Genomic DNA, 11,881 nt, shown 5'->3' on the forward strand with positions numbered 1-11,881 from the left:
TGACAGCTCATTCATATTTTCAGTAAAGCAGAGAAATGTAAAATATGCAGCAAGGGGGCAAGTTTACAATGTGGTTAGTAACTCCCAACAAATGACAAAAAATAAAAAATGACTTCTATAAATCATCTGAAATGACTGCCATCATGTTGGAAAAGAGCATAGCGCCCTTCTTGTCTTTGAAATAAGAACAAGTTTTTGGCTTACAAATGTTCATTGAATACAATTGGTTCACAGAATATTTTGTTTGGAATTTTACAAAGCTGGGGATTCAGGAAAAAAAAAGAAAACTACAAACAGTTGCCAATCAGGGGAACTCCAAAAGAGGGGGAAAAAAAATGTGTGCGGAAGAAAGATTCCTTTAATGAATATTTGATTAACAAAAGTGGGCTCTGATCAGCCATGCTTTTTCTGCTCCGTGATGGCTTCCTTTCATCCATAGGCCAGCAAAACAGATCAGTGATTTCTGAGCACCTCTCAATTTGGCTCCATCCCTGGCCCCTGCTCTGTGTTCCATGGGTGACACCAGGCTCACCCTCCTGGGCAATCATCTACGTTTTATTAAAGTACCACCGACACCAAACGGAAGCGAGAGCTACGGCAGAAGGAGAACCATGGAAATGTAAACACATTCCTAAGCACAAACACTTAGCTTAAGAATAACAGCTGCAGTTAATTCCAGGGTAAGCAGCTTGTTCTATAAGCCACCCCTTATTCAGCTTTTCTAGTATTTCTCTCCCTCTAAGGGGGCTGTGGGGAGGAGGAACTTTATGTTGCTTTAAGCACCAGTCTTAAAACACCCTCAACGCAGATAAAGCTCCCCTTGCCTCAGCAGCAGAGTCTGTTAGAGAACAGGGGATAAAGGCAAATCTTTGGAAGAGCAGGAACTAAAGCCAGCCTGTGGAAAAGCAATGGGTGAGGGCTGAGGAGAGAGTGCAACCAACAATGCTGCTTATTTGTGGGGTGATACCTTAATAAAGACCACTGGAATCCCTCATTAGAGCCCACAGCAGTCCACAATCCATGGAGACTCCAATCGTGGAGCTGGGGCCTGTCATGGAATTTCAGACAGGTGCACACACTCGTCATCAAAAAGAGGACTCTGGGTTTGAGCACCAACTCTTAAAAAAGTACTGGCCTATGGCTGAAGTGTGTCACTTTTCACAGCAGCACTCAACAAGAACTGGGACAATTAAATAGCAAGTTTTCATGGGGACCTTGTTGCTGCTTTAGATTCTTATAAATGTAAGGGGGGAAAGGAGAACCTTTGGTTTAATACACAATTGACAACTAAAATGCTTTCTGTAGAAATGGTGGATGGAAAATCAAGGGTGGGCAGACAATCTTAAAAGTGAAGAAGGCCACAAGAACAAGTGGATTATTTTTTTCTTTTTTTTTCTCTTTTTTTTTTTGTAAAAACAGAAAAGAAAGGAAAATGTGTAGCTTTTGAGCTCTAAAGAACCTGATGTAACATTATTGTTGTCCTTTCTCTGGGCAATACGGGTGGAAGGTGTATCCCTGGAATTGCATCCTTCTGTGGGAACTTCCTCTGTTTAATACTTGTTTCACAGAATGCAGCCTTATACAGAGACAGACTAATTCCCTTTGTTTCATTTGTTTTTCAGCATTTTGTGTATGAGTGAAAAGTCTTCTTGGATAATTAAGACTGTGTCTAAAATCACAGTTACAATATGCTGATCTATAAGGAAACTCAGGTACTGATGCTTAACTATAAAAAATAAGATAAAACAATATTTTAACCCATATTTTACTAAGTTTATTACACACCATAGTATTTACAAAGTTAAATGTTAACTGTAAAGTTTCTATCGTGTGGTTTGGGTTTTTTTTAATTTTTATTTTTGTTTTTTAAATAACTATGCCCTGCATTTAATAACCCTACAGCAAATACAGGTCATTAACTGAGTCTGTGTGACTGCATTAGGAAACAGGCAGTACTCTTGTGTTACAACAAAACAGTTTATTTGTGATCAGTGTTTTATATTCTATACATCCTTCACAAATTTAATTTTACATAATCGGATACTTCATTTAAAACGTAAGATTTAAGCTTCTAGTTCTTCCCTATAACAGAAGGCTGGTATAAGTTATTTGAAAATGAGGTAACATTTCACAGAACATTTTTTTCAAGTTTTAGAGAACTAAATTTGCATTTTGTTAAAATCAAAAAGTAGGAAAAAGATGTTTCTTTACAAATGACTTTGCTCAAGTATGTGTTCAAAGAAAACAGGATAAAAAGGCTTTTTTTCTTCTAACATTCTGTACTGTACTGTGTTGTTCAATCAATAGGAATTAGCTTCTGCCATTTGCTAAAAGAATGAGTAGTGGGGAACAGGGTAAGTTGGGAATTTCATAACTGGTAACAGAACCATTCTCTTGGGTAAACCTACAGAGAGAAGAAAGGGAGAGGACTCCAAATAAGTTCAGCAATCCAAGAAAGTCAGATAAGAGCTTACAGTAGTGTTCTCATTAACCTTTTCCAGATCAGTCAGTCAATGTGATGTCAGGGTGCATAGTCCCATAAACAGTAACGCTTCACCACTTTGCACTATTCCAGACAGATGGTTATAGCTTAAAGTCTGCTTTATTTTTGTCCTGGTGTTTGATAAAATTAAAGGAAGTGATATTCTCAAAAGCAGAGTGTGTATTTGGACTTGAAGCTCTATTTCATAATCTTTATGTTAATTAATCTCTACTAGCTTGTTCTACGTTGAGGTAATTTCACAGGCCAGTTGCAATTGCAGATATTCTAGACAGGCACTGCTGTGCATAAAATACAACTCACAGGGAAACTGTTCAGCAGTTTTGATCAGCATCCAGGTAGGTCAGCCAAAAATCAAGCACCTACAGTAAATTCTGCATCTGCTTCCTTATTCTGCACTTCCTCTCCTGTGCTGGAGGAGCAAATCTGGAAAGATTGACATCTTCCTGATTGCATTATTATTTTAGAGTTCTTGTGGCCTCACAAACTTCTGCACAATTAAACGTTTGTTTGGTTTTTTAATCTTGCCTATTTAAATTCTAGTATTTAACCTATGTATCCATTTAGAAATCACAAAGCAGCAACAGCAGGTATTCCAGAGCACCAGATGATCAAAGTGAAGTTTCCCAACATGCAACAGCTTACAAAGGCAAAGAGACATGTTTACCTTACAGCCAAAAAGCATTATCCCAGAACTTTGCATCACAATCATAAGACATTAGAAACAGAAACTCTTTATGTGAAAAATGGGGGCATCCAATTCCACAATGCTTTGAAGTCAGTGATATGTCACATATACACAGCTAAGTGCTTAAGATCCAGCTCCCAAAATAGGCACAATGAGGGGAAAAAAAAAAAAAAAAAAAAGGCACGAAACAGAAGGAATGAATGAAAAAAGCAAGAAAAGCTTTAAGGAAACTTGGTAACAGTTGTATTCCTGCCTTCAGCAAGGAAAGGATTCTTCATATCACAGTATGTCATTGCTTGTAAAAACACAGACATGCAAATACCACTAATCCTAGTTACAGTCTGAGACTGTTGCTTGGAAAGAACCAAGGGGTTTTTTTAAAAATCCATACCCCAAACTAAATTTCCTTTCATTTTTCCCTGAGAAAACATGTTGCTGTTCCTTGTGCCATGCACCACAAAGGACAACACTCCATGGGACAGCCCTGCTGCCAGCTGCCCTTCTGTCAGAGCATGGGGCCGATCAGCAGGTGTAAAACTGGAGAGGTTTGCTCCAATTCTGAGGGCAGAATTCCACACTGAGCACAGCCTGTGGGCCCATTCTACCTCTCCTTTCAGTATAGAACTGGACCAGCTGGTCCCAGTCAGGCAAAGCAAACATTTTCCATAAAGCAGCAGCATTTTTGCCCTGTTAGAGCTCATACCTCTAGAGAAATCATGTAATCAACATTTCAAAATATTTTTAACTTTTATAATGACATCAGGGGAGTTGGTATTGCCCAAGTTAGACAGATTTGGGAGGAAAGACTTACTACAAATGCTAAAAAGCAAAAGTTTCCCATATGAAAAACTCAAGGCCTTGAAACATGCCAGTCATTTGAGCAGCAGACTGTGACCAGTCCCTGCCACAGGAGAGGCTGGTGGGACTGATCCTGGTGGGCTCACGTTGTGTGTGCCAGGACATATCACTGACTCCAAACTGCCCTGCTCCCATTGCCACATAAACCTCATTCAAAGTAACCAAAAGGGCCGGTTAGAGGAATGCATTGTTAGTCCAGTGTAAAACAAGCCAGTCGGGAGGGAGAAGCTGAGTTAAGAAAAACCCTTCCATCACAGCTCTCTGGTTATCAGCTCATTTTACAATCTCCACGAAACCAGTGCTTTGCCAGCCTAATATAACATGTTTCATAGTGAAAAGCATTGTGGCAAATGACTGTGTCCTGGCTGCCTCACAGACTGATTGCTACCAGTACTAACTACCCAAAACCCATCCTGGAGTCCCAAGCAGTGGTGTTTTAGCCTGTGGGGGTGGGGGTATTTGCCCATAGACTTCAAAGATTTGACAGCATTAAGGGAGCTTTGTCCACAAGTCACTTGCACTTGGGGACAAACATTTCACCAATGTTACTGTAATGCCATTTAGCTAAATCTGGGTCAGAGATGCTGAAATAGGCCCTTCGGTAGTCTTTGAATGGAGCACAGACTGGCTGTAAAAAGTAAAGGAACTACTTTGACTGGGTTCCAGTATGAAGGGAACAGGCAATTAGAACAAGCAGTCCTTCCACAGACCAGGCAAAGCAGAGGCAAAAAGCTACTCCAACCAAAAAAGAACCACAAGGTTATGGCATAAAAGTGGTGTTGTTGTCATGGTTTAAGAGCTTAAATCTCTTTGAATTTCTCCTTGGACTGTCACATTTGGACTGCCACAACAGTTTCTGCATAATTTCTACCGTGTTAATTACAGGGCTGTACGTACCGTAGGCTGGTGCCGCTGTGCTGTATCCATATGGTGCTCCATAGCCTGCAGGGGAAACAGAGGAGGGAGAGGGGTCATTCCCTGCACTGCCTGTCAGTGTTTGCACACCTGCACATGGGCACGGACCCCGTGCCTGAAGCAAGAGCACAGCAAAAACAAACTCACACCAATAAATACAAATATTGCTGAAAACACTACAGTGTTCCTATGCGGTGGCCTGAAGAACAAGCTACCAGGGACTTCCTCAAGCCTCAGCATCAAAGAGTTAAAATTCCCTATTTCATTTCCTCAGCATTTTCCACCAAATCCCTCAAGTCTGCACTGTCAGAGCATGGAGTTGGCGTGACACAGACATCCCATATTTGCTTATGTTCTTCTTAAAACACAAGTGCAGTCTATGCAGAGAACAGTCATTTTCCTAAATTTCCTTTAAAAAGAGGGGAATGCTGGATGCCTGTGGCAGATGCCACATCCCCCTCAGTAAAGCTCCTGTGAATTCTGCTATCTCTGCTATTTCTAACAGACAAAGTTCCACAGAAGACATGTGAACACCTCCACATAAACAGATCATTTTTCCCCAGAGAGCAGAGTGTGACTCTGAAGTGAGAGAAAAAGCAACACAGGTAACAGCAGCATCGGTTTCTACATGTCAGTAGTTCATGGAGGCTTTACAGGGTTTTTTTCCTGGTGAGACTACTGGTGTCACTCCAAAAAGCAAGAGATTTCTGAGAAGAATAGGGGATGGAGAGAAATAATCTATGAACGCCAAAGCAAATAAAAGCTTAACTACAGCAACTGGGAAATCAAACTTATTTCTGGAATAATTCCACACTGGCAAGAAGTATGCCCCTGGCAGGTTAAAGTGTCTCTTAAATGACTCCTCAGGCAGACAGTTCCAAAAACAATGTTAACAGCCATTAAAAATGAATTACTGGGTTTTAATATTTAAAATGACATGACCATACAGGAACAATGAAGATGACATGCCGCCAACGGTGCCAGGCAGGAAGGCTCCCAAACAACAGGGCTTTGCTATTAGCACGTGTGAGCTGCTGGAGGGTGTAACTAGAGCTCATGCTGTAATCTAAAAACCGGAGCATGAGGACTAGAAGTGTTATTTTTTGGAAGCTACTACTGGATTTACTTTGACTAAGGCATCTTCAGCATCTCATTCTTACAAATCTCTGCTTGTTTTAGCAAGTGAAAACTATGTCTGGATTCCTTTCTCATGTCACCCACCTCAGACATGCTGTAGAGTCACAAAGAAAGTGCATTTTGAAAAGTAAGAGGATGGAAAAAGTGACCATTTCATTAACATTTTCTTGTGAAAATGTGAAATGCGAACCAGAAGCCTTTGGACTTCAAAAGCTGTTTCTGCTAATCAGAACAATGCAGTGGGGATGATGACTTCCCATCAGCCAGAGTATGAAAAGAAATTCTTTTATTTCTGGCCACCACAGAAGCTACTAATAGATGCTGCCAGGTGGAATTAATGTAGAAGGTTTTTGGGAGCTCAGGGATTCTTGAGCCTGCTGACTTCATGTTCACAAAGGATTTTTGGGAAAGGCATTCCTAATGCTGAACAGCTCATGATCCAGAAGGTTCTTAGGTAGGAAGAGAGTTTTGGGAATTGTGCCATGGCAGTGAACTATGAAGACAAATCATAAAATAATAAAGCCAGGAAAGCCATTATGCCCATAACTGTGTGCTCTGTGCACACAGAGCTTTAAGCTGTACACTCATAAAGAATACACTGCCAGCTTTCCAGCTCTTTGATTTATTTAAACCCCCATGAAGCCTTCTGCTTCATCTCAGATGGTTAAAGAAATCACTTGCACAGGTGAGTAACATGCATGAAAAAGAACACCCCAGCAGACAAAACCAAAACTATCAACTACAAGCGTGGTGCCTTACCTGGTGTTATGTATCCAGTAGCAGCAGCTGCCCCAACAAATGCCCCTCGTGTTAAAGCACCCCGTCCTCTGCCTCGAACAGCCTGGACTGCTGCAGAAACAGCTGTATTGACAACCCCTTTAGTCTGCCCAGAGCGACAAAAAATAGCAGTTCAGAGAGTGAAAGTGCTGCTGGAATACAAGGCCACCTGCATTAAATCACCCCCTTTGAGAGGGCTCTGTAAACATGCCTGATGTGCCAGGCTGGCTGAGCACAGACTGGAGAGTGCTGTGCCAAAGGATGTGAGTGACAGGGACACAGCGGGTCCCTGGCCCTGTCACTGCCTGCAGAGCCCAGCACGTTCCCTGTGCTCAGCCCTGGCAGTCCCTTCCCTCAGACTGTGCCTTATTTACCTCGGATTTGGGCATGACTGAACACCACTGGCTTCTGACCCTCTGTCTGCTGCTCCTCCCTGCTCTCTTTCCCACTTCCTTACAACCTTCCTCTCCTCAACTTACAGCACTGGTTTTGCATCTCCCTTACCCTCCTGAACCAACATAACTGCACCAGGGCAGGATTTCACCCCCAAACAACCATCTCATGACAACACTGGCCTGTGTTAACCTCACTTTACTAGAATGCTGCCTTCTGTATCAAAAACCAACCCAGAGCTTGGATAACGGTCCAAAAAGCAAGTGACAATTCTTACCTGAGGAAGAATCTTCTTTTTCTTGTTATTTGCTGCATTAGGCCCAGAAAACAGTTTTTCAAGTGCTGCTAATGCAGCACTTGCTTTTGCTACTTTCTTGTTTGGGCCTGCACCTCTGAACTTCTGCCCATCTACTTCTACCTGAAAATGAAGACACGAGTTTATGCCTAGTATTGATCCATGGGAACACCATGCTGCACCCACTCAGCTGATGTGCCACCCATAAAGAACTTCAGTAGGAAAAAACATCCTCAGTGTTTTGTGTGACAAATTTCTATTGATTCTGGATTTGAAACTGCTGAAGGATACCACGGTGATCTGGGAACCAATGTGTCACAGAAACTGGGACTCTGGAAACTACAAGTGCAACTCAAAGATGACCAGCATATCTGTTGGATACTGAATTTAGCCCATACCCTGGAGTCTTCCTTGTCATGAAGTTTGGAGCTGTCAGAATCCAGTTTTAATTCTCACTGTATTTTCCTAAAGTAGAAAGGCTATTCCTTTCCCCAGCTGAATGAGATACATACAGCAGCAATGAGATACATAAAAACCTGAGAAATCACCACCACAGGTGTGCATTGCAAAAAGCAAAATAGAAAAAATGTGAGCTGCAGCAGCGACTCTGCTGCACCATTAGTAATCCCTCACCAGTTGCACCTGTGCTCCACTCACCTCCATGACGAAGCGCTTGTCGTGGCTTCCCCCTGTCTCGGAAATGAGCTCATACTTCAGACCTCTTCTCTTTTCATTCAGCTCCATCACTGGGTTTTTGCCACTTGCTGTGAGTATGGGACCCTGAGTTCTTACCTAGAGAGACATGCAGGATGTTACTTGAGAGCTTTTCTCTTTTCAAAAGGCAGACAAACCTCTGCAGATCTGTATCCCAGGTAACACTGCCCTGGCTGCAGCATAACCTGCAGTGCTGGCACAAAGGGGAAGTCTCTAAATAAGGGCAGGAGGACAAACAATGGTGTCACAGAAGTCACACCTGTTTATTTCTGTTGGTGAGGGCTACTGTCCTCATGGCTTGGTCTAGTGTGCGCACAAACTAAACATGATGCCAGCTGCACTTGGAATTGCAACCCTGAGAGAATCCAAAGCTGAAGGTGGGGCCATGGTGTCAAGTTCCTTGAAAATGAAGGCTTTCACACCAAAAGACTGGCCTTCCCAGCCCTGCACACATCTCTGCTGCTCCATCTAATTATGTCCTGGCACTACCGAGCTCAGACTGAAGAAATCCTCATGCCCTGAGTCACGTGTTTCAGTAGAAATATCTGTAGCTGTTTGGAAAGCAAGGTAGAGCTGAGATCTCAGCACACCAGATCACCTGCAATAGAATTTTCTCAGCTATGGATAAAAACAGGGCAGTTCCATTGAAAATAATCCATTTCCCTTTCCCTGGAAATTTCTCAGTGGACTAAACACATGTGGCTTGAGTTATCCGTGATTACACACTGTCTGGAAATAGTCTCCCAGTTGAAGAAATTTATGTTTTACCATCTTGACAAGTAGAACAGAAAAAAAAACCCCAATGAAAAGTGAAACCCCAAACCTCTCCGTCACTTGTACTTTCAATGCAATCCTCACCTCTAGGGTAGCGGAGGTGTCGGCTGTGGAATTTCCAGTATTATTATTGCTTGAGATTGAAGACGTTGTTTCATTTTTACCTTCAGTATCTGATTTTTCATCAGAACTTACACACTCCACATCTGCATCAAAACCCGTTGGATACCCCATCGCTTGTAAAACCTACAACAAAGCCCCATGAAATGAACTGTGACAGAGGCAGCAGAACAGGAACAAATATAAGGCTGATCATAACACAACAGTCCACCATACACTTAAAAAAGGCAGATTGCTTAGAATATTAGTTTTCTCCTACTTGAAATGGAGATACCATTTCAATGGTTGCTAGTGGGGAATACAATATCAATGGGGAAAATAATTTCGGGTTTCCAAAAGTGGAATCAACACAGAGCTGAATTTTAGTCTCAAAGATACTCATGAGCATCATTCATCATCTCAAAAATTCCCTGTAAAATAAGAAATTAAAGACACTGTTTAATGGCCTTACAAGGAAATAGTTTCATGCATGATTTCCCCCTTCTCTGTGTCTGTGGCCAGATCAAGAGATGGACTGTGGGGCAAACATGACAAACAGTCTTGTGAGAATTAAAGCCTTGTACAAGATGGTACTTCTGGAGCTCAGTTCCTTCAAAAACATCTCCATGAGCAAGGCCAGCCTCTCCCTTTAACCAGCTTCCTGACCCAGCTGCACAGAGCTACCATGCATAGGGCAAAGGAAACTTAAAGGAACCTGAAGCTCTGCTGAAAATTTAGGGCCACGAACAAAGTCTGCAAAAATGACTGTGTTCCAACCCCAAGCTGAGAACTGCCTGGGTAACCCCCGGCTCAGCTCCCATGCAGTTGGGACACATCTGGTTGCATTTTCAGGGCTTCTGCATTTTAAAGAGGTCAGATTAGAAAGTGAAATCATCACATTATTCCCTCTTATAAGACTGGGAAAGCACGGTCTGGATCTGCTGAGAAAGGAAATAAAGGAAAAAAAGCAAGTCTCGACCACAGCATCCATTTCCTTTTGGCTTGAATCGCGGATGTTTTGATGTGTAAATTTAGAGAAAACAGAGCTGGGTCGGCACCAGCACAGATCTGGCTGACGCAGAGAAGGTTCAAGGGCAGAGCAGTCACAGTTTTTGAGGGCAAGTGGGTTTTTTGGGCTTTTTTTTTTGTTGTTTTCTAAACTGCAGGGAGGAAGGCAGAATAAAAGAATGAGGCAGAAGGTCTGGAAGGACACACATGCAGAGAACTAGCTACTTTTCCTGGAGGAATAACACATGCCCTCAGATACTTCTGGGCACTTTGAACTTGAAAGCACATAGGACAATGGGATTTTCAAAACTGAAATCAAAGGAAAGCAGAAAGTTGCCAGATGAAGATTCTAAAAAAGAAATTCTTGTTCAAAACCAAAATGAGGCACAGAATGACAGATGGGTCTGCTCCTATCAGAAGAGCAGTTCTATTAAGAGATGTTCTTTCATAGACTCATTTAAGTTGGGAAAGACCTTTAAGATCATTGAGTCCAACTGTCCATTAACCGAGCCCTGCCATGCCCACCACTAAGCCATGTCCCCAGGCAACACATCTGGTGGATGCTCACGTTGAGCATTCCAGTCTGTCCTGCTGTCATGTAGAGCACCTACAGGAAGCAATAGCACCTTGACCAGTCTCTGAATGATACCAGTGTCCTACTGGAAATTTGACTGGATAAATCATTTACATGGTTTACTCAGTACACAGAGGTACTCTTCAGACACTGAGGACAGAAGTCCGTATTTCCAGGAGCACACAAGCCAGGAATGGACACAGAGAAGGAGGGGGAGAAAGAAGGAGCCACCAACATGCCATTTCCAAACCAGCAGGAGGAAGGAGTAGAACAGAACACAGCTGAACCCCTCCCATCCAGGATTTGACCACCACCTTCAGTCCACTGCAACATGAGCTGACCTGCAGAGCCCTGGGCAGTTCTTCTCCCCCACCAGCACAAAACCAGTGATGCTCTTTGAACCATGCCCAGCTGCATTTAGAACACACTGCAAGTAGCTCAGCTTAATGAATTAAAAAAAAAATGTTGAGCTTGCATATTACTAGTTCTAACCACATTTCATACTCCATCCCGAGATCTTGGGTTAGCAGATTACTTCAGGCTGCCTTACCTTCACTGCCACATGGAGCTTGGCTGTTTTCTTAGAAGGTCCTGAAGCTTCATAAGTCGTACCATCAACATCTACAGACATTGTGAAGACTGGGGCATGGACTGGACCAGACTGTGACAGCAGCTTATACTGAAGCCCTGGCCTGATTTGGTTCAGCCTCATCAGAGCATTCATGAGATCTATTGCTTTACTATCTAGTACTAATACAAGATAGTAGAAGGGGTGGGGGAAGGAGGGGGAAGGAAAATGAACAAAACAAGATGAACAGAAAAATGAAACAGTTTGCATTTCAGTGCCTTCTGTCTGTATCAAGGAGCAAAACCACCCCTCACCTCTCAAGAGGGTGAGGAGAGCCATAATGCTGTTAAGTCTTTAATAAGCCATTCTAATTTGGGGTAACAACTATAATGACCCGGTTTTATATTAACACTGTTCTGTTGCAGCTAGCTGTATTCCTCCTGGCTGCTCTAAAGGGAGTAATAAGTTTTATAGCTAATGGGGAACCAGATCCAGAACCGGCATCCAAGTAGCACAGTGGAAATAGCCCCCAGAATGACTGGATCCCAGAATGACTGGATCCCAGAATGACTGGATCCCAG

General features: G+C 42.6%; 1 protein-coding gene across 8 annotated transcripts in view; it reads right to left on the reverse strand.

Annotated features, from left to right (window-relative positions):
* LOC121676238 (spermatid perinuclear RNA binding protein) overlaps nucleotides 1-11,881 on the reverse strand; it is a 44,436-nt gene that overhangs the window by 10,598 nt on the left and 21,957 nt on the right. For 5 of the 8 annotated variants that reach the window (XM_042052497.1, XM_042052496.1, XM_042052498.1 and 2 more), the window contains 6 exons: nucleotides 11,283-11,482; nucleotides 9,136-9,297; nucleotides 8,221-8,355; nucleotides 7,546-7,686; nucleotides 6,858-6,981; nucleotides 4,944-4,988 (listed from right to left, as the gene is read on the reverse strand). In XM_042052497.1, coding sequence (XP_041908431.1) covers nucleotides 4,944-4,988; nucleotides 6,858-6,981; nucleotides 7,546-7,686; nucleotides 8,221-8,355; nucleotides 9,136-9,297; nucleotides 11,283-11,482 — 807 coding nt within the window. Of the gene's footprint in view, nucleotides 1-1,958; nucleotides 2,405-2,961; nucleotides 4,989-6,857; nucleotides 6,982-7,545; nucleotides 7,687-8,220; nucleotides 8,356-9,135; nucleotides 9,298-11,282; nucleotides 11,483-11,881 lie in introns of those variants that run through there. The other 3 variants (XM_042052495.1, XM_042052494.1, XM_042052490.1) reach the window with 2 other exon arrangements.

The sequence above is a fragment of the Corvus kubaryi genome, unplaced genomic scaffold, assembly GCF_017639235.1.
Source record: "Corvus kubaryi isolate FWS band 111438036 unplaced genomic scaffold, C.kubaryi_AGA036_p1.0 78, whole genome shotgun sequence".
In the NCBI taxonomy this organism is placed as follows: Eukaryota; Metazoa; Chordata; class Aves; order Passeriformes; family Corvidae; genus Corvus; species Corvus kubaryi.